Genomic DNA, 23,047 nt, shown 5'->3' with positions numbered 1-23,047 from the left:
TACTTTCGTTTATATAAAGTACTTCCTCTCAGCGCCCAAAGTTAATTGACCCTGCTGTGCTTCTGATTATTTCAGGAGAGAAAATAACAGATGTATATAGGGGATGTTTTGCAGTAAAATATAATGGAAAATACCGTAGTTATCTTTATGTTCTGAGGGGAGAGCAGAACATCAATTAATAAATGTTATTTGTCGATCTGTCAATTTGTCTCTCCACCTATCCATTTGGCTGCGTATCCATAGGTCAGTTCATCCCATAACTACTTTCTATTTATCCTCAAATCTGAAGAAAAGGCCACAAACAGAATATCTGCCCTCACTGAGAAATTCCTTAAAATACCTTTATATTTGTCAGAAGACCCACTGCCACATCCAGGTCTTTTCTGGGGCTAAATTTGCACAACAAACCTGTTGCTAAATATGTGACTTTGATCTGATTTAAACATCTGTGTACCTATATTTTGGTTAAAAACCCATCCATCTTAGCCCTCCTGAAAATATCACCATCTTCTTTTTTCATCTTCTTGTTTTATCAGAATCAGTTGAATTCCGCTCAGAACATTAGCAACTACCTTCATCTCCACCCTGCCAGTTAGGAAATTCATTTGGAGATCATACAGCTGAGGGAACAGCGTTATCCTGGTATTAAGGTTTTTTTTTTTTTCATTTTGAAACCATAAAAGCACACGTCTGCGTAGGATGTGATCATTTTTGTATCATATCACAACAGCTTCTGTCAGCCCTGACTGTGCATGTTATCAGTGTGTGACTGTGCGTGTCTAATTACAACCTAACCTCTATACCGGACCTCATCACCCCCCACTAACTCTCTCTCTTTCTGCTGCAGGGATCAGTGGCAGTGAATGAGCAGCTCACAGTATCACTGTTAATAACAGCAGGACAGGAGGAGGGAGGATGGTGGAGAGAGTCATTTACTCCTGAAACATCTGAACCTTCAAGGGAGAGAGCAGCAACCATGTTATCTCTGAGGATTTAACACAAGAGGAGGGGCCAGCTTCAACAAAAGTATCTAACAAGAGATAATAAGAATAAGATACTAGGGATAAGAGATTTATAAACACTTCTTAAAAGAAAGAAGTTTCTCTGCGCCGAAATGTATAACTGAGAGAAGAAACTGGCAGAAGAAATCAGGTGAGAGTGAAGCTAAAAGGCTTAGATAAGATTTATTTTTCTCTGTAATCCTTTTTTTTGTGTGGGTGAAATTCATTTTATAGATACCAATGATGTTACAGTTAGCAGAAATAAGATTTTCTGTTTTATTTTTAAAGATACATTTTTTTTGTTATATATCATAGATGAAATATTTAAGAAGAGGCAGTTTAATCCAATATATCTGCAGTACTTTGAAAATATAATCTTATCAAAATTTCTTCCCTTTTCAACCTCACACGTCAGTGTGTTGAAATTTTTTTAGATTTGATTTCGACTATGGTGAACATGGTGGTAAAATTGCAAAATAGAAAAAAACTTCTATCTTTTCAAACATGAGTTTGAAAAGTGTGGCATGCATTGGTAATCTGACCAGATAATTTGTTATTAAATCCTTTGGGGTATGTCTCTGTCTAGCATGTCATATCTAATTTGTTTGCAGTTGTTCTTTGCGAAACAGAGTCAGACTCTGACAGCTATCTGCTAACAAGTAATATTATCTTACTCTTTTATAAAGGTGCTTTGCTCCCTGGAGATGAAGCTGGAATAATTTATTACATTTTCTAGGAATTAAATTGTTCCATTTGATGTTAATTAGGGGGTACCAGGGTGAAGAGGGTTGAAACAAATATTTGTAGATACAGCTGTCTCAGTTGCCTAGACTGTTTGATATTTACCATTTTATTTATTTGTTTTTTTTTTTGTCTCAATTTAGCTGATTTATTATGAAAAAACATCCTTCTTTTAATTAAGTGTCCACACTTTGGTGTAAATTAAAAATGGAAAGAAAAAAGCTCTAATTGCAAACATATGTCAAATATTGTCAAACTTGGGACAACAGAGATTTATTTTCTTTCAAAATCAGATTAGAGGTAGAGTTTTGAATTAAACAAATTGAATATTTTGGTTTAGCTGAACACTGCATTACTGATACATTGTGTGTGCAATGTTTATAGCTGCTGATATAACCCGTCATGTGAGACATTTCATCACAAATGGCGATGCTCATTTGTGCCGACACATCTTTCTTTTTTCATATCTTAAGAGAGTCCGAAATTGACTTGTGCAATTTGTCAGCTTAGATTACAGAAACCGCCATATTAATGGTGAGTTTTGGTACAGCGATGCATAAAGTCTTTGAATAAATGCAGCTTTTACAGAAAATTTACATTGAAATATTCAGAAAAAAAAAATATTATATAATAATCTAATGATTTAATTGCTGTTTGTTGTTAGTAATTAGTAAATCTCTCTTTTGCCTATTATTGTACAGAGATTGCAATTGGTCAGGAGTCCCAGTTTTCACTGATGATTCCTTCTTCTCTGTCCTTTATATGGTAAACTGGCCCACAGCATTACAGATCCTCCATCATAAACTTAACAGTGGACATGCTTTTTCACATAAATGAATGCTCGGTTTAAAAAAACAAAGCATAAAAATCTGTCTTGAAACAGTTTGAAGTTTATTTATCACCTGAAAAAAAATAAGTTTGTACAGTAAATTCCAGGTGTCTTAGTTTGCAGATAATAATCTAAATGTTTTGCCGCAGTCCTTAAAAAAGAAAGTTGTAAGACGTCATCCAATCTTTCTATTATCGTTCCCTGGTTGGAAGCATGATAAACCTATCTTTTAATTATAGTGTCAGTTTGACATAAATAAAATTTCATGATTTCATAATATCAGGAATATAAATAATTTCAGCGGTATGTTCTGTCTCTTAGGGACTAAATCTCAGAATAGAAATCAATCTTATGTTCTATTAATGTTTCATGGACACACTTTAAAGAATGACTAATTTTAAGTTCCCTGATCCAGTTGAAACCTAAAACTTTTTCTCTCTATGGCCAAATTGGTGCGTTTTGCTGGTTTCTCTTCATTAGGGGTGCCCTTGAACGTCCCTACATCTGACACAATTTGGGATCAATATTTCAGAGCACCATTAATAGGTTTTCCCAGGGGGATGGTGATGTTTCCCTCTGGGATAATATTAGCCAGCAAAGCTCCCAGACAGCAGGTCATTATTATTAGGCCTAGTTTAAGGGTTTAGTGCAGAGGTGTCTGAAGATCTTACAAAGAAATAGAATATTATAATATTATAGAATATATATAAAAATAGAGGAAAAAATATATCTTCATTCTCGCCCATTGACAGCTGGAGATGGGCACCAGCACCCCTCGCGACCCCAAGCGTGTCAGAGAATGGATGGATGGATGGATATATCTTCATTTTTAATGATACAAACTATATTCATCTGTATTTTTTTTCTTTTTGGATAAACTAAAAAAAAAAAAAACATATTGTAAGGAAAAGAACAAAGTAGTCTAAATTGTTGAAGAAACATTATCTCTGAAAAGAAACAGTATCAGTCCAAAAGTAAAATTTTGCTTTGATTGTTTATAAAACCACCCTATTGGTTTAGTTTTTAAATTTTTTTTTATTTCCAGAAAAAAAAAGCTAAGTAGCAAGACCTGGATGTGAATCACTTCCAATATCCTATGAGTATTTAATTAAAGTAATAGGCAGCGCTGTCAAAGGCTGATTTGGAGTAAAATCTGCTACATATGTATTTGTTTTCCTATTTTTTTTTTTATTAAAAAGATAAAATATTTCTTACTGCAGCATTTCAAGAAATAAACCTATTTTTGCCCTAATTTTTTTAAAGAAGACCGGCCACATCATCTATCTGTGTCACAGTTTAAACTGTGGTCAGTGGTCAAATATAATTATTTCAACAACCATAATTGGTCCAGGGCTGTAATTTGAAACCTGTGGTTTGCAGCAGTGTTTTTCAGCCATGCTCCTGGAAACACACTGCTATACAGGTTCAGACATACCTGATTTGTGATGAAATAAGTCAGGCTTATTAGAGCTGAGAAACATCTACAACCTGTAAGCTAGTGTTCCCTGTGCATCAGTATTAAAAAAAAAATGTTTTAGTGATATCAATGCTTCTTTGTGGCCATTAGAATAGAGCACCATTTATTAATCAGCTTTCATACCATACCATACTAACTTTATTTATGAAGCACTTTATACACCAGACAGGACCAAAGTGCTGTACACAATCATAAAATACAATGCAATTATGAAATACAAAGATCGAGTATAAAATACATATTAGTATACAAACAGAATAAAAAAAGTAAAACCTCTAAAATTGTGTCAAAAGCCAAGGAAAAAAGATGAGTCTTAAGAATGGACTTAAAAATAGCAAGAGAAGAGGCCTGTCTTATGCTCAGAGGCAGATCATTCCATAGCTTAGGAGCTGCCACAGAAAAAGCTTGGTCCCCTCTGAGCTTGCATTTTTTCTTTGGGACCCTCAGAAGCAACTGATCAGCTGACCTGAGGGAACGGGAGGGTGTGTAAGAATGTAACAGCTCAGACAGATAAAACCATGTTTTAACTTTCCATTTATCTTCTACTTGACATTTGCTGTTTAATTAGTGTAAGTTTCTGATGGTTTTGCCCTTTGTAACAGAACTAATGACCATTTAGGCATGGCTCTGGTCAGAATAAAAAAAACAAAAGAAATTGTATAGGAAGCCACTGCAGTTAGTTCAAACAGACCAGCCAAGAGTGGAGCCAAATACCTGAAATCAGCTTGGATCGTAATAATTTAAACAAAATCATTTGTCTGAGCTTTTTGTGCATTCTTAATAATAACATGCAATTGATTGGATCTCATTACAAAGATGTTACTTTGCATTTGAATTTGAAGCTTGAAGAAAACTCTTTATGGGACGGTTCTGGGCCAAAACACATAGATTGATTATTTAAAAATACTCAGACATGGTGATTACCATTTTTTACAATCACTGAATTTCTGATTAAACAAATTTTTGCTCATATCTCAGTTTCTCATCTTCACATCTCTTCTCTCCCATCATCTCTGTCTCTTTCTACTGACATGCTTTAATTTTAAACAATAACATCTGATATGTGTCGACAAACAGGGCATGACTGCACTCAACCTTTGTCCCAGCCCGCTGCATGGGTAATTAGCTGCTAAAATATTGATGGGAGGGTGTAAGTGGAACAGTGAGGGGCATTTTGTCTCTGTATGTTAGTCCAGTATTTGTAAGTGTGTGAGATTTCAAATGTTTATCATTTCCTAAAAGGAGATATATTATCTCCCAGTGAAGCACAGCAAGAGGTCTACTATCATCCTCAAGTTCAGTCACACTAATTTTGAATTCAATGATTTTAAAAATAAAATAGACTTTCAGTCCCTACTAACAAGGTTATTTTTCATGCAAAGACGCCATCCTTTATTTTTTAGGCTCTGGGTTGCTGTTTGAAAGAGACGGAGCTATAGAACTATCTAAGAATTAAAACTTGCATTTTTAAATGTTTGTTACAGAAGAAGAAAAAAATAATGAGGCAACAGAAAATTTAAATCCGACCTCCATCCCTCTTGTAGCCCCTGTTTGTCAGGGTGACAGATCTAGCAGTCTATGGTTGAAAGGCAGGGTAGACATCTGGACCGGTCTCCAGTCCATCGCAGAATTTACTTCACATAAAAATGGTAATTGCTTTGTTTCATTTACATATTAATGAGAGAGAGATTTTATCAAGAAGATTTAGCAAAACTAATGAAAGCTTTTCATATGCAATTAAATGTCATACATACTGTACTGATGTGAAAATAAAACAATCTGAAAAAAGAAAAAAGAAACAGTATTTACACCAGAAATTATAGGTAAAAATAGTATAAATACATTTTTGGCAACTAGAACAAGAGTACATCAAAGCGCTATAAAAAAAAATGGATGGTCCCAACAACAATATAAAAACATCAAAATAAATAAAAATTACAATATGATTATAAAATTGCTTAAAAAATCACATATTGCAAAATGTATTCAAATCTTACAGAAAGTGCAAAATAAATATTATGTAAACAGAAATATATTGAAGTAAAAAAGATTTTAAAAAGAATAGATTTAGCACAATTATAAGACAATTTACCAGCAGTTTAAGTAAAAACAAAACAAAGATGGTTGATTTTTACAAACCCACGCATGCAATCAATAAGTACGAAGAATAACTAATCGTTATAAACCCATAATGTAGCATTGTTGCAGAGACTTGAGGCTTAGAATGTACACATAATACACAGATAAAAAACAACAACAACAACACTTGGATAAACTAGTGGTAGAGCACTTATGGTCAGGGCTTGTGTTGCAGCTGCAAGGCTTATATTGCCAAATCAGATGTGAAGCCAAACCAGCTGAACTGGGCCCAAACAGGGTCAGTAGCATCACAATCAAGCTATTCATACAAATACAGCAAATTGTAGCTCCAGCCTCCTCCAAGCTCCTCTTAGAACATTTTCTTAAGTTGATCCATATTCCATTATTAATACAGTTGTTCAACATAAGAAAATAATCAACTCTGGAAGTTCCAACCGGATAACAAAAGATAACATAATGTTGATAAGAACACATCAAAACAAATCAAAAGACTCTCAAGTTGGACGGCAAAGCTTAATGTCTGTTATTGTCATAAATGACCGATTGTAGGCTTGCTTTATGTTTTGTTTTGAGTTGCTTTAAAGGTGAGGAGTCAAATTCAAACTGGTAGGTTGAGGCAAAAAAAAAAACAAACTTCTGTGCTCTGTGATCCAGTGTAGGATAGTCCTTTTATACAGACAGAGGAAGAGCCTAAAAGTTTAGTTTAAATCTCCTGGTTTTGATATAGTTTGATATAGTAATATCAATTATGTTTTATAAAATGTTAGAATATTATATTTTCTATGTCTTCATTTAATCATTTTTCTTCTACTGTAATTTTTTTGGTGAACCCTTAGCCACCCCATAAAGCCACCACTGTGAAACCCACTTTGCCAGACAAATTATGATTATCACTGCAAACTATACTTATTGATAAATATAAGGGTGGAGTAATTTTTGTCATTTAAAAAAAAAATGTCAGTGACATTTAATTATTGAATTCATTTTTGGAAGGTCCCTGTGCTAAATGAACTATAGATAGGAAGCGTCATCCCACACACTTTGGCAGAAGTGTCCTTATTAATTTGAAGTTTTCAGACAGACCGATGGTGTTGCAATGGCCTAGTCAAAGTCCAAACTCTAACTTGATTTAATGTTGCAGAGCAGAAGCTCCAATCTCATCTAAAAGACACTGACACATATTGTCAGCGATACTGGAATGTGCCCAAATGATTGCAAAACAACATTTGACAGTTAAGAGGAAAAAGAGAGCAGGGCAGGTTAATTTCCAGTATTGATAAGTTCATTCATTTTTTATGCCTAAAACTAGCTAATTATATGAGTTTGGTTGTTCTTGGTCAGTTTTCTTCTCTAAACTGTATATACTGGTGGGCACCAAGTGGATGTAGATAATCTAGTCTTACCGGTGGTGACTTTAGCATAGCTGTATAAAAAAAGTATTCTTCAACCTCAGTAAATTAAAGCAATATCATAAATTAAACCTCCCCTCCACATTAAATCAAGTTGAAAATTACTGTTTTGAGTTTTATGCTACTAATGGATCCAGGCAGCTCTTTTAAACCTTGCATCATAATTTTCGTCCTGTAGGTGAGCTGTGACAAAAACCAAACACTTGATGAGCTTTGGAGCCTGAAATGTGATGCTGAGGGATGTATTCAAGCTTTATCCTGTTTGTACGACAGCTGTAACCGAAGCCGCTCTGCCTTCAAAGAGCAGCTCAAACACAATGGCTTAATGAGGCCCAGACGTCACAGCTGCCACGCGTCAAAAAGTCAAACGTTCAAACCCTGAAGGCTCACAAGCAGGAGATAAATAATTTACGACGACTCGGGCTAATACCTGCACACAAACACGCGCATGATGTGAAAAATCAGACCAGTTTTTTTTATTGTTATTACTATTACTGTGTGTGTGAACACTATTTCTAACTGTTATCGTCTTTTTAAAGGTCGGCTGATGTCCAGTCAAGGGGACAGAAACCAGAACCATGGTTATTTTACAGCAGGTAAATAAAAACTTTCACTCTTAAACACCTACATAACTTCAGGAAATGTATCCCTTAAAAATAGTCTGTGTTGTTAAGAAAGCAACAATACTATTGTCATAAGAAATAATGTTATTAGATAGTAAAGATTAAATCCGATAGACAATAATACATTCTTATAAAGATTAATATCTGCCAGCTTTGTATCTTTGTAGCCTGAAATCTTGGTCCATTCTTCTTTGTAAAAACAGCTTAAGACCTTCAATCCTTACGGCAAAATCTGTGACCTTAGGTCGTGACTTTGACTAGACCATCTAATCCCCTGAAAATGCTTTGACTTTACCTCTTAACATCCACCTCTTTTTGGGCAATCCTCGCCTATTTTGCATACCCAAATGAAAAAGCAAATAACTTAGGAACTGTAAGCCCAAAACACATGTTCAATACATTATTTGAAAGCTAAAACTCTCTAGTTACTTAATATATAGATTCAAATTGGGTGAGTAGAACACAGACCAACCTGCATCAGTTCAAACATGACTCAAAGTTGTTGTTTTTTTATTCTCGAAATGATAGGTCTTTTTTGAACAGCAGCAATAAAGACATTCTTGAGAAAAAAGCATGTTTCATTCTATTATATGTGTTCTACATCATGTCAACCACAAATGCAGAAAATTTTAGATCTCTAGCTATAACAGTTCCAGAGCTGTGAGGTATGGAACTTTTGGTGTCAGCTTTGAGCTGCGCACAATGGCTCCACCTGCTGGTAAAAAGTTTACCGGTGGAATTTTATGCATTCTGAATTATTACCCCCATTTAAGGTCCACCGGGTCACCAGAGGTTAACCTTCCTTTGTAGCTCTTCATGCATCTTTAGAGTCATTGACCTGCAGGATGGTGAACCTCCAGCCTAATATTAAAGCTATAGAGGAGGATGTTCTTTTTCCAGGCGGATCATCAAAAAAATAAGTGTTCCTCCTAATTATCAGTCATTCTGGTGATGTGTTTATGTAAAGCCATCCTACGTGCTCGTCCCTATTTTCACTTACGGTGGCGAGTCTGACATAGTAGAAAAACTGCAAATGTTCTTTTGGAAAGTAAGCTTGTACAAGCGATGCAAGCAGCAACTTTTAAACAGAGCGTGCATGAAGAGAAATGGGCTAATGCATGCTCTTGCATGTGTTTCATAGGGCGTACAGGTTACAGGGTTGTGCATGTGAATTATTTTTTTAAGTGGAGAGAGTGGGTTCTCTACTGAACCTTTAAGTCTTTTGCAACACATCAAAACTTACAGGATTACCCTGCATTTCACTCGGTCAACCATGAGCAGCTTGGCTGTCCCTATTGAAGAATACCTTCCGTGTAGCATAATGCTGGTACGGTTTCATAAGAGGGATCACATGTTTTGGGTGACGTCTTTTTAGCAGCCTGTTAGTTTGCATGTAATCATTTGATATATTTGCCGTTATTGATGCTTTATTTATTTTAAGATGAAGAATAAGGTGTTCAGCACTGTGGTAATGTTTTATATTGTTTTGTTCCTCCCCATAAGCTGAATGCTTGATTTAGTGAAAAGAAAATAGTGTGTTGTCTTTCTCTCAAACACTCAGTGATGCCTTGTTGAACTTGTCTGCTTTTCTGATCCACTAATGAGGGCTGACAGCATTTCCCCCTGCAGCAGAGGCACTGTGGGGAGGCGGCCTAATAAAACAGAAAAATCTGTCACAGATCAGACATTCAGCTCGTTTTGATTCTTTACACACATATTGATCCAGACTGTCCAGCTACAATCAAACTAAAGGAGGAAATGGGTGTTTTTAAAAGGGTACGGACACTGAGATTTATTATTCTTCCAACCTTGTGACTGTCAGAGTGTTGGTAGTTTTGGATGCAGAGAAAATTTCTAAACAGAAGAGGAGATTTGAACTTAGAACCAGCCTTTGCTTTACTATTATTAGTTTTTGAGGATGACCTTAGTGAGGCAAAGACGGCTGTGAGAATGAATCAGAAGCGATCTGATTGGCCACTGGAAGGCTGGGATCCCAACATACGCCGCCTCAGCTACAGATACAACACACTCATCCAGGTAAAGTCTTAATTAAGTTTTAATTAGCAGAGTCCTCCATCAAGTCTCTTCATGTAGGGTTGCTACCAAGAAGTGGGATATTTTTTTTTTTTTTTTGAAGGGGTCTGTTTTGAGCAGTTTAGCTGCTTATTTATTTACAGTTGCGCTTGAAAGTTTGCATACACTCCAATTAAAGAAAATGATAAAGTCACACCAGTAATTGAAATACTACAAAACAGGAAAATGAATACAAATTTACTCAATTCTAATTAAGTTAAATAAAGTATTGATTTTTGATTGATTGAATTTTTATTTAAAATAATAATTCTTAAAAACAAACTGTCCCTGACAAATTAACTAACATACCTGTCAACAGGTGCAGAAGTCTGATAGGCACCAGCCATTTCAGAAAACACCTGATTTCAGCGATGATTGCCTCCAAGTGTTGCTCAACAAAATCATATTTCAGGGGCTCTATCAGGCTGGTTTACTTCTTTTACTTATAAATGTATTCATATGTATGTATATATTATATACATAGGTGTTGTCTATGTATATATTTATATATATTTCAAATTTTTATCATTTTTATGTATTATTACTTTTGTCCATATCGATTTATTTTACTGCCAGCTGATTTTTTTTTCTGTCTTTAATGGAAGGGTATGTAAAATTTCATGCACAACTGATTTTCATATTTGGCAAAGTATTCAGACTGTACAGAAATCAGCAATTGTTGTTAATAGAAGACCTGTTAATAGTAATAAAACAATGTATCATACCTTATTTATAAACATAACAAGTACTTAGAAATTACAGTTTGTCACATAAATGTATTGCTCTTGGCAAAAGAGTTAAAAAGTACTCTTTGTTAAACTTTTTGTTGGTTTCAAATTACACTGTTTCAAATGTTGTGTTAAGAACTGATTTGAAATGCTAATTATTTATTTATTTATTTAATTATTGGGATAAACATATTAATTTGAAGTTATCCTAACCCTGGCATAGTTAGCTTAGAATTCATTTGTTACTTTTCCATGTTTTGTTCTGACTGGAAGTCTTATTGACATTTTAGAGCCTCCAACCTCAAGAGCTTTTAACCTTACGGACTCTGACATCATCACCATGGATGCATTTTCTAAACTTTTACCAGTGGAAACATGAAAATAATCATAATAAGAGTTTTATTGCAGTAACCGTTCAAATTATTTTGGGGAAAAGTATAAATTATTTCCAAATTTATATAATTTAATGATCATTTCAGTGATGCCCGTTTATTGAACAACTTTACTGTTGAATTAAAATGATCTTAAACATAAAACCAAAAGGGGAGTTAGCAGTTTCAGGCTCAATAGTGCATCAGTATCAAATATGTTTTAATCATTAACGATTTGAAAGTCTATGAAAGCGTGTTCAGTCCCTTTGTAATGGAGGCCTGGCATTTGTTCAGCTATGCAGCATCATTTGGAAAAGCTGAATGGGAGGAGGATGAGGGCTGTGTGTGAGTGTGTGTGAAGGCATGTGGTTGGGTTCCTATGAGCGGACAGAAACGCACACATAAGAGAAAAAGAAATAATATCTTTGGCAATATATGGTTACTCGGTTTACATATTAAACTCATAAATTAGCTATTACAATAATGTGATTTATAGCTTAATTTCTTTTGAATACAGCATTAGTTGTATTATGTAATTGGTCAAAGTAACCACCAGGAGGCAGACCTTTACTGGCAGAAAGATTCTTCCCTATAATCTTTCCATTTTTTTACCATCAGTGACTTAAACAACAGGCTTTTCTGAAGATTTTGAGTTTGCCTTTAAATTATAGCTGTTAGGAATCTGGAAAATAAGCTGATGATAAATAATTAAGTCCTGTTGAACTGCAAATCATTTAAACTCTGTACCAAGCAGCCCATTTTGGGGGCCAAAAAATGTAACTGTCAATGTATATTTTCCATTTAGCTCCCAAAAAGCCATAAACTGCTCTCAAAGAGAGATTATAAATCAGTTTCATTATGTCACACATATATTAGGTGCATTAAAACATACTAATAATAAGTCATAAAATCAAAAAGTTTTTTTTGGCTTTGTTTTAAATCCCTGTGACTTTTTTGTTATTTAGTTTTGCACACTGTTGTCTATGCTCTCTGTTCCTATGAGCTTTAAAAAAACAACAACAACAACAACAACGTCACATTATTATTTATCCCTGAAGAACCAAAAGTCACCCCGCTGAGTTTATTTAAGGACAAATACCAGAGCAGTTAACTTGTCATCATATTTTACCTTGTGACCTTTGTTTTTATGTGATCCATATAAATGCAAATATAATTTATCCCCAGATCACTTGATTTAGATGTTCATTTGCTTTATTGCTCATTAATGTTGTCACTGTCCAGGCTGTTGCATCACCACAGGGTCATACAGTTCAAAGCTTCGGTTGATAAAATGCGAGATGTATTCCCTTTGAGCTGTTATTAAACTCAAAGAGCAGACTAGAACATAATGAGGCCCAGGAGAGGGCCAAGAACGCACCTAATGGACCATGTCAGTCAGCTGGCCTGAAAAAGGCCTCTTACTTCCATGGAGCTGGAGGAGGCATGGGGGGGAGGGGAAGTCTGGGTGTCAATGCTGAGGCTGCAGCTCAGTCTTTAAGCTGGTAATCAGACAATGAGTACAATCTTCCACTTTTACTTTTATTTCTATCTGCACAGGTTTTTACACTAATCTATATGTTTCAAAAAATATAGGAAGCAAAAAGGATGAAAAAAGTGTTGCTTTGGTCATTTCCTTCCCATATCACAGAGACACTGATGCCTTGACATTCTTAAAGTAAGAAAGGACAAATATGTAGATAGTTACTCTCTGCTACCTGCTTATTTTTGTTGCCAAATGTATGTTAAATATTCTTACATATATGTTGAAACATAGTGGCTGCAAAGCTAAGTTCCTATTGTTTTGAATTATTTACTTAGATTAAGAAGTTTCTGCATAAACTACTTTAATTTATTATAATTTGTATTTAATTTGTAGAAATTAGTCAGAGACTTTTTGATCTGATTTTTTTTTTTGCAAAGAAGCTGAGCTCTGCTTTTTAATTATATTAGAAGCTTGGTGTTAACACCTGTTTCATGTTTAGTCTAAATGATGAATGTATAGAGAAAAAAAGTAAATACAAGGCAGGTTTGAATTTAAACCTTTGCAATACTGACAGTATTGAGAGTCTAATTCCTCTATACTATACTTCATGTCCAGAGTTTGGTGAGGATAACTTGTTCTACTTCATGAGTGAAAACAGGTATTATGCACCAACTGGAGAGTTTATATTCACACCCTAATACATGGAACAAATCCAACGATTTGTCTTCTACATTCCTCTGAAAATTTGATCTATATTGACCAAATATAATCAAGCTGTTGCTGCAGTATAGTCATCTGTACATTTCTAATGTGATCTCCTGTTCCACCTCATCCCAATGGAACTTTAATAGAATAAGATCTTATTGAAGAACATCAAACTTTATGTTCAAGGAGCCAGTTTGAGCTGATTCTAGCTTCTTAGCTTGATTCATCTAGCTTCATTATATTTTCAATATTTAGACCAGTCTTGGTCTTTTGTCCAAAAATAAATAAAGACATTTTCACAGGACCCCCTGTTCAAAATGACTTCCAGCAGCCCAGGCCATCTCCTACATCAACAACAGCTCCAATAGCATCAAATCTCTGAATAATGTTTAGCGGTATGCCTACAATGAAAGCAGACTTTGAGTTGGGAATAAATTAAAAGTTTGTGAATTGTGAAGTTTAGTAATTGTTAAAAATAAATTTTATTTGTGTGTATTTTAGCTTTCTTCCTATATGGAAAGTTTTTCCAAATTTGACATATTTCTACTGGAAAGTAATGGTTTGTGTTAGAATAAACATTTGGGTAAATTTGTCGCTAGCCAGTTTTTCTTGTCTTTATTGTGAAGTTGGTCTTAACTATTTATTTAAATTGGCATTAAAAAGTTTTGAATGTAACTTTCCTTATCCTGTAGGAAACCTCTACTGATAACACTATTTATGATGAGATTATGCTGGAATAATCCCAGGATCACGTCTAAAAAAAATGTATAGACACAGTTCTAGTTTTCTACTAATTATTGCACTATTGATTTTTAATCATTTTATTCATCTAAGAAAATACTAATAGTTTGGAGAGGCACATTCCTATATGGAAGAGTATTAGGGCCACTGAAAAAACAAAAAAATTTACTGATTTTTGAAACTATATTTCAGTATAATATAAGAAAAAAGTCAGAATTCTGACTTTAATCTAAGAATTTTGGATCTTAATGTAGATGGGCACCATGAAGGAAGAGATGTGGGAGCACTCAGCTTCACTGACAAATATGTGAGTTGTTTGGGAGGGCCAAAAACACATTGGTGTAATTAGGCAACTTTTTACGTGTCTGAGGCGTCCCCGCCCCGGTGATGCTATTTCATTAATGGAAGAGCAGAAGGTGATTAAAACAAGGGAGATAGGCTTTAAAACAGACATGGCTACAGCTTGATGCTAAAATGTTTGTTAGAATTCAGTCAGAATTCTGAGATTAAAGTCAGAATTCAATCCAATCCAATCCACTTTATTTATATAGCATATTTAAAAACAGACAAAGTTTCCAATGTGCTTTACATAATAAATGATAAACAACAACACAACAATACATAACTAAAATACAACAATGAATATAGTAAAAAGGACTCAGAGGATCACACAAACTACACGTATTTAAAAGCCAAAGAGTAAAAGTTGGTCTTAAGGCGAGATTTAAAACACTCCACCGTAGAGGCAGTCCGTATATGGAGGGGCAAAGTATTCCAAAGTCTGGGGCCAACTACAGAAAAGGCTCTGTCCCCTCTGGTTTTAATCCTCTTCTTAGACACTATTAACTGAAGATGGCCCTCAGAGCACATGCCGGAGAATAAATCTGGAGGAGGTCAGTGATGTATTGAGGAGCCATCCCATTCAGGGCTCTAAACACAAACAATAAAATCTTAAAACAATACTAAAACGAACAGGGAGTCGGTGCAAAGAAGCAAGAACTGGTGTAATGTGTTGATGTTTTCTGGTCCCTGTGAAAAGACGAGCGGCTGCATTTTGGACCAACTGCAGACGGGAGAGAGATCAGTGGCTAATGCCTGAATAAAGTGCATTGCGGTAGTCCAAACGGCTAGAAATAAAAGAGTGTAACACCTGCTCAAAGAGGTTAAAAGATAAACCTTATCTAAGGTTTTACCTTAGATAAAAGACGGAAATGATAAAAACACAATTTATTTATTTGTTTGTTCAGTTTAAAATCGCTGTCTATGGTGACACCAAGGCTGGTTACTTTGGAATGCACTAAATGCTAGAAAGGTCCCGAGTCAGAGATGGCACTTCCACACACCATCACCGCTGTCTTGCTCTGATTAAGGCTCAGAAAGCTTTTTGACAAAGTCAGAATTTTGAGGAAAAAAGTCAGAATTCTGAGAGAGAAAAAAAATCATAATTCTGAGATTAAACTCAGAATTCTGACTTTTTTTCCCCATATAAAACTGAAATAATATTTAAAAATCATTTAACTTATTTTTTTATATATATTTTTTAATGGCCCTAATCCTCTTCCGTACATTCCTGGCTTTTACACTTGATTTTTGTTCTTTCGATAACTATATAAAAATACATGAAACCATTACTACCAAAGTTTCTTAATTCCACCTTTGTGAAATGTACTGCTTTATATCTACAGGTTGGTAATCTCCCCAGATTTTATATCAGAAATCTGGTCACCTTAACATTGTTACACATTTTGAGCTGAATAAGGCTAATTTACATTTAAACCACCAAAAACAATTATTATGTTCACAGAACAACAACTACGTGTGATAAAAGCCTTTAGAAATGTAAGAACTATTTATTGTGATTTGTTTGGGCGGATTTTTTCATGTGATATGCGGTTAGCTTTACTTTGCGCTTGATGAAAGGCAGTTGGACTGATAGGAACTGGTCGCCATCTTTAATAAAACCAGTTGAGGAAAAAGCGAGGCATTGGTGAGTTTACTTGACAAACTTTTTCTCTGTTTTGACTTTATCAAAAGCAATAACAACAAAATACGTTAGAGTTTCGTTCTCTACTAATGCATCACAGCTATAGTTTGTTGCTCGTAGCAGTGTACGACTCCTTAGGTTGTTTTTTTTTCGGTTGTACCATTTTCTATTTTTTTCTGCAAACGTTGTTTCCAAATACTTATTAGTCACAATAGAATTCTAACCACTAGTTTTTATTTGCGTCGTTGTATTCAGTGTGTGGGTCTTGCGTTTTCATTTAGGCTAATTAAAATAAACTGCATTCAGTGTCGCTAGCTGGGCGATTCGGCTGGTCAAAGTGGTAACACAGGCCTTGGTTCTGTATGTGGTATTCTATCATTTTTAAACTTAAATTTTTGTTTCGCTATTGGTCCAAAACTCGGAAATAAATTTTTCTTTTTCTCTCTCTCTGTTTCTGCTATTTTGTTACATATTTATCGGCGTGTTTGTTTTGTTAAATGTGTGAAGGTTTGGTGAAGGAGGGTAGTGATAACTGCAGTTACGTCTCTCGTCCACCAGGGGCTGCTGTACCCCTTGTTGTGTTTTTCTGTTTTTGCCGTCGAAGCTTTTATCCTAATCTATTAACGATTCTACCTCTTACAACACGGACAAGAAGAGGAATGTACACAGGAATATTTCTAGTTTAGTACAAAAGTGTATGTTTAGGGAAACGTTGGTTGATTCCCTTATTTATGTGTCTCGGCTTCCTATTGGTTTAAAGCCGAACATGTGACCAGAAATAAGCCGACGTGCTTATCTTATGTTGTCCTTTTATAGGCTAATGTAGCTCATGAGCGTGGAATTAGAGCTTCAAAACAATGTAGTTTGTTAGTAATCGTCCTCGTTTGCCGTTGCTGCTGGTTTTATTAGTTAAAGTATCTAAATGGTTTCGAACCATGATTTAAAATGAGGTGTAGTAGATTCATATGGTTTCCTCAGACCCATTTCAGGTTATCGCTTCTCGGCCTTTTGGCTAAGATCAAGTGTAGTATCTGTTCTTATCAGTTTAATATCTGATACGTCCCCTACCCGGGGACCATATATTAAATTGATTTTTGGAACAGGGAGATGGAATAGTGGCTTGCTCCGTCCACTCCACGCATCGACCTGGTATTGCAGTACTTCCAGGAACGGTGCACCCCCCTCTACCTGTTGAAAAGCAAGTTGCAGTCTGAAAAGTGCATTAACATGCATCACAGTAGCTTCTTAGACTGTGAGACAATTTAGTTTTCGTATTTCAAAGATATAGAGCGCTCATTTTCACTGCTTTTTACTACTAGTATAAATTTCCTTCGGTGCCACTCATGTGCTTGTGTAACACATCAGCTTACGTTTATAAAATGTTCTAAGATATGTACATAAATATGTGACAATTAGGTTTCAGAATTGGTTTCAGTGTTCACACAGACAGCCGGAAAGGCGTACCAATGACTATTCACTGCTTTTTGTCTTCGCCTTTTTGTCTGACGTGTAGTCAGGATATTTTAGCGCAGAGGGCGTGGTCATGCACAGAGACAGATTTGAGGTAGCAGAGGCTATTTGTCAGAAGTATAAATTGACCTTAACTTTTACCCCCCTACAATGCTGCGCTAAGCCCAACGATGTGAAACACCAAGAAACCTTAAGAAATATTCCTAGCTAAAAGCCTGATGGACAATACAACAAATGAAAATAGTTTCCTGTATTTTGAATGGTTTTATTTATGGCCACTTGATCAAATACAAGTGTTTTGCATTTGAACTTTTTTGAATTAAATTTGATTATATTCTAAATTACAGGTTTACTGCATTAACTTTTACTTTATTTGCATTTCACATAATGCCATAGTAAAATAATGTGAAAACTTAAAAATATAATAGAGCAAATTATTATTTTTCTCGCCCTTAGAAATATGCTTGACCTGCAAAAAATGTTCTTCCTGTTCACATGGCCAGTGTGTCACTAATTTCAGACCCTGCTTGTATCCTTCTTCTGTGGGAAAACATATTTCCAAATGAAAGTGTCGTGTTAAATTTGTCAGATATGTTACTGCTCTGAACGAAAATCAAAGGCCCCCATATGTGGGTCATGTACTGCTGTTGCACTCCTGCTTTAAAGGGTTTTTTGTTATGAACTCTGAAATGGAGATCTCCACTTCAGCTGATATCAGAATGAAGACATTTTAATCTCCTTTCAGTTTTCCCCTTCTTCATGTTTAATTCAATTAACAATACGCCATAAATCTCAAAGGGATGTTATATTGTTTTAATTAAGATGTATCTGCAGTTGCTAACACTGTTGCCTTGCAGCAAGAAGCTCCCTTATTCAAATCCCATTGAGTTTTGGATCTACTATTTATGAATGTGGTTTTCTCCCACAGAAGCACCCTCAGTGTTGCTTTCAGTGCAGTTGGCCGCTGAGCCATAACTTTGTTTTCTGGAGCACTTAAAAGAATCTATGCTGATAACAAATGTCCAGAAAAGGGAATGTGTGTGGATAATGTAAAGCACGAAGTAGATGTTAAGAATAAGGCTGTGACATAAACAGGAATATTAAAGAACTCCCAGAGTCACCTGTTGGATCCTGAATGTTAAATAATTTAACGTGTGGCTTCTGATAGGTTGCCTTTAAGCTTGCTCCCTTAAGCTAACTCAGTCTCTCACTCCGTGTGTGTGTGTGTGTGTTGCATTTATTATAGTGTAACAGGTGTAAGGTGGTGTAATGTTCAGGTGGCTCAGTTTGCCTGAGTTTTTTTTTTTTTACTTAATTAAAGTGACATGGATGTAACACAAACTCCAGCACTTATTCTGTGGCTCCAAACCCCAGCACAACAACACACCTATCCAAGGTCAGCAGCTCACATCCAGCTTCAAAAGTAGAATTTATTTCTATGCTTTTATTTTTATAAAACCCGACTTAAAATCCTCTTGTCATCATGAAATAAGTTGTTTTTTTCCCCACTCGGAACAGCAAAGTGAACAAAAAAGTGCGTGAAAAAAGTATAAAGACTTCTCTAAGAACAAATACGAAGAAGTACCGAAAAGTGTTAATTTACCAACCTGTTGGTATGAAAATGATTAAAGTAATAAAACACTAGAAAAAAAACACCTAAGGAGGAAGCGACATCTTGTTGCCATGGGCAACACTGAGTTGGTGTGGAGGCAAGGTCAGCTGAGGGTGGTGTTTGAATGAAGGGAGGACGTGAGCAGTAGAACTAAAACAAACTTCTCTCTGCTTGGATATTCTTAAAATCTCTAAAAGCTTTTTTAGTTTAACTGTAGTCTTTACATTTATTTCTCAATGGACATTTTTAAAGGGAACAAGAAATATTTCTGCTTACAAAAAATCTGCTAAAAAAAAGTTTTTCTATTTTGCTGCTTGAATTTTCTTTATATAAATAAATTTGTGGAAGTAAGTTTAGTATCCTGTATAAGCTAAACTAGTGATGCTCTGATGCATCACAACACGTTTTTTTTTTATTTATTGAAAGGAAGATTTTGAATTCAAATTATACAAAAATATTAGCTCACACATCTGCTGGATTCTGGAACATTTTTTTTAATCTTTTTTGTTTATTGTGGATGTTATTTTGCATGTGGATTGTTTTATGCACATAAAGATGTACAAGCGCCGGGATTATGTGGATCTGTACGAGAAGGATCTGGCAAAATGGGCACTGCTGCGAAATGTCAACACTGTGACAAAACCCAGTACGCTGCTGCCGGTATGGTGTGCTCTGTGTTTTTTTGTAATTTCTTCTCTGATCTCATCTTTATTGAAGTAGAACTTGTAATTAAGCCAAACAGTGGTCCTCATTATGCCTGTGTTGTTAAAAACATCAAGCAAAAATCTCTGGCATTACTTCAGAATGCTGTCAGTGATATATACTTTCCAGCCATACTTGTTAATGGTTTATTTTTTTTTAATTACATTATGTGATTGTTATTATTTCAGATCAAATAATATTTTCTAAAAAATTATTTTGTGTCCTAAAATTTTCATGTGGAAAAAGGTCGAAATTATATCTTGCTCATCTCATTTCTAACATAATTACAGGTTATTTTCTCTTCCCCCATCATCAGTGTTTTAAGGTTTTAGCGTCTCTTTTGTTGGTTGGTTCATTCATAACAGCAGAATGTGGCTTTTGGATTGTTTAGGTCAGGGTGTCCTTTTTAGCAATCACTACTATGGTGACCTGGTGATTTATTTAATTATACCAGTCTCTGTTAGGATCTGGTCCCCAAGGGCCAAAGTTTAGGATTCCTGATCTAGGGGGAGAAAAAAGGTACATCGTTGACTTCTTCAGATATGTTGGAATGTTGCTGAACTAAAGCTTCTTGAGGAATGGAATATCTTTTAGTTTCCTTCTATTTCTAGGATGCAACTTTTATAGTTTTATCAGGAGGTTTTAACAATTGATGAAGTGAATTCTGATTTAATGTTTTTGCAAGCAAATAACCTGTTTTCTAAATGGAAATAAAACAAAATCAAAATATGATATAAAGATGTTTAAAAGAGAGATCTGAAATTTTAAAAGAAAAACTCAAAGTGCCATTCTATCCTGAGATGAAAACCCTTTTTTGATTAAGATTGTTTTCAATGTTTTATTTATGGATTGTGTTTTGTTTTTTTGTTGTTTTTAAAAAATGTATTTTTGAACCAAATGCAGAATCACACAGAGAAGCAATGAGCTTTAACACAACAAAAAGCAAAAAGAATCTAGAGGCAGAAAACTGCAGGAAGTTAAATGAACTTTCTGGTTAGTCTGAGGAGAGAAAGCAGGGTGACTGGAAGGAGTTATTTGATGACTGATGGATTTGATTACTTGAGAGATGAAGGGGAGGTAGCATGGATCTGTAGGGGTTTGATTTAGTGGTCTTTTCAGACGGTACCCTGGACGTCCAGGAGAATGTGAGTTACATCCGAGAGGGTTGGTACTTGAAAGAGACGTTGTGCTGGAGAGAAGGCAGACAGGTAATGAAGACTTAGGCTACGTTCACACTGCAGGCCTTGATGTACAATTCCAATTTTTTTTTTGTGAAATACGATTTTGTTGCGTTGCTGTTCATATTTCCAAATAAATGCGACTTGTATGTGATCTCCTGTGTGAATGGCAGTCATATAACGCAAGTGTCCCGCATGCACAGTAGAGGACGAAATGACGTCACAGCCCAGCGTGCTCTTTTTTTTTCTTGAAGTAAACACGGATGGTAGTGCCGGCACGCATCTAGCTGTTTTTTCCAACCACAAAAACTCAATCTTTTAAATATGTTAAAACATAAATACTGCACCCCGCATCATCATCTGCCATGGTTGTTGTTTTTCTTGCCGCTTCTGCGCAGCAAGACGCATAATAGTGACCTTTATCGGGTATTAATGACGTTCTGGTCGGATGAATGTGACCTGGCCGTTCAGAAACAGGTCGCATTTGAAAAGATCAGATTCATATCGGATTCAGGACCACATAGCCAAGTGGCCTTGGCCGGATTGGAAAAAATCGGATCTGTGTTGTTCAGACAGCAATGAAAAGATCAGATCCAGGTTGCATATGGGCTAGGGTGACCAAACGTCCATATTTCACGTCCTGTCCAGGGCGTCCCGGGTTTTTTTTAGAAAGTGAAGAAATGTCCTGATTTTTTAAATTACCTTAATTGGACCATTTAATTTACAGGCACTAGGGCACTGCCGCCTACGCTGCTTGTGACGTAATCCCTGAGCCACGTCAGTGCGGGCAGCCCTGTTCTTAATCAGAGGTAGGGTTGTCACGATACTAAACTTTTCAACTCGATACCGATACTAAGGAAAATACTCGTTACTCGATACCATTTTCGATACCACAAGGATAAAAACAAAGACTCCAAAATTCTACAGAAATATTTTCATTAATAAATAAAATACAATAAATAATAAGAACAATATTTTGAGGTTGTTTGCTGTGCACAATATTAAGCAAGCTTGATAAAAAACTTAAATTAAAATTAAGTGTTCCTTCCTTGGCTATGCTTTGCACACATAACAATGACACTAGCCAAACTGGTTAAGAAACAAAGCACTGTAGCACTGTATCGATACTTTTAAAAACGAGTATTGTATCCGGATACAACATTTTGGTATCGATACTTTTTTGAGTCTCGATACTTTTGACAACCCTAATCAGAGGCTCTGTTCGAAAACCTGGGCTGCATCCTCCAAGGACGCGGTCTACCTAGACTTCGAAGTCCTTGAAAATAAGGAGGCCGGAAGAGTTTTGGCTGTTAATTCGAACAGGTCCTCCCTTCGCCGGGTTTTAACGCTGTATGAGGTTGACACACAAAGCAGGAAAAACATTAATACCGAGGTTTTCAAAACTGTTTATTTATTTATATTTTAAAAAGTTAAAGTGAACAAAGACTACACTCACAAGAATCCAGAGTGGAATAAAGATTCCAACCACCGGGAGCAGGAACAAATAGAATGTAATGATAGAAACCTTAGTCAGTTAAAGGAGAATTCCGGTTTTTAACACTTTTAGCCCATTTTCTGTAGTGTCCAGGATGAAATCGAATGATCGACACCAAAATTTTGACAATTGGTCCTGTCTCTGCTTTTTGGCTCATGCAGAATCCCCCCCTGGCTGCTTCAGAATGGCTTCCATTGTGCATGTCCGATAATGTCCTTAAAACAACCTTAAACGTTCTTTTTTTAAAATATGCTACTCACCGGGTCGTCAGCGCTGTTCAATGACGTTCCAAAAAAAGTTTCGTGAAGAAAAAACGTTCCTGTAG

At 35.5% G+C, this 23,047-nt stretch overlaps 1 protein-coding gene and 1 non-coding gene across 5 annotated transcripts in view; both read left to right on the top strand.

The window, feature by feature from the left end:
• Positions 1 to 9,893: 9,893 nt before the first annotated feature.
• Positions 9,894 to 23,047, top strand: part of myo7aa (myosin VIIAa) — a 74,867-nt gene continuing 61,713 nt past the window's right edge. For 2 of the 4 annotated variants that reach the window (XM_038288506.1, XM_038288505.1), the window contains exon 1: positions 9,894 to 10,217. In XM_038288506.1, coding sequence (XP_038144434.1) covers positions 10,020 to 10,217 — 198 coding nt within the window. In that variant the 5' untranslated portion in view covers positions 9,894 to 10,019. Of the gene's footprint in view, positions 10,218 to 19,841; positions 20,008 to 23,047 lie in introns of those variants that run through there. The other 2 variants (XM_038288508.1, XM_038288507.1) reach the window with 1 other exon arrangement.
• LOC119785757 lies at positions 17,258 to 17,448 on the top strand. Its single transcript, XR_005281085.1, has one exon. It is a non-coding gene; the product is annotated as a U2 spliceosomal RNA (small nuclear RNA).

This window comes from Cyprinodon tularosa, unplaced genomic scaffold (assembly GCF_016077235.1).
Source record: "Cyprinodon tularosa strain WSP-4 unplaced genomic scaffold, ASM1607723v1 ctg257, whole genome shotgun sequence".
Taxonomy (NCBI): domain Eukaryota; kingdom Metazoa; phylum Chordata; class Actinopteri; order Cyprinodontiformes; family Cyprinodontidae; genus Cyprinodon; species Cyprinodon tularosa.
Note: the sequence above shows the minus strand (reverse complement) of the source record. Positions and strands in the feature narration are given on the sequence as shown.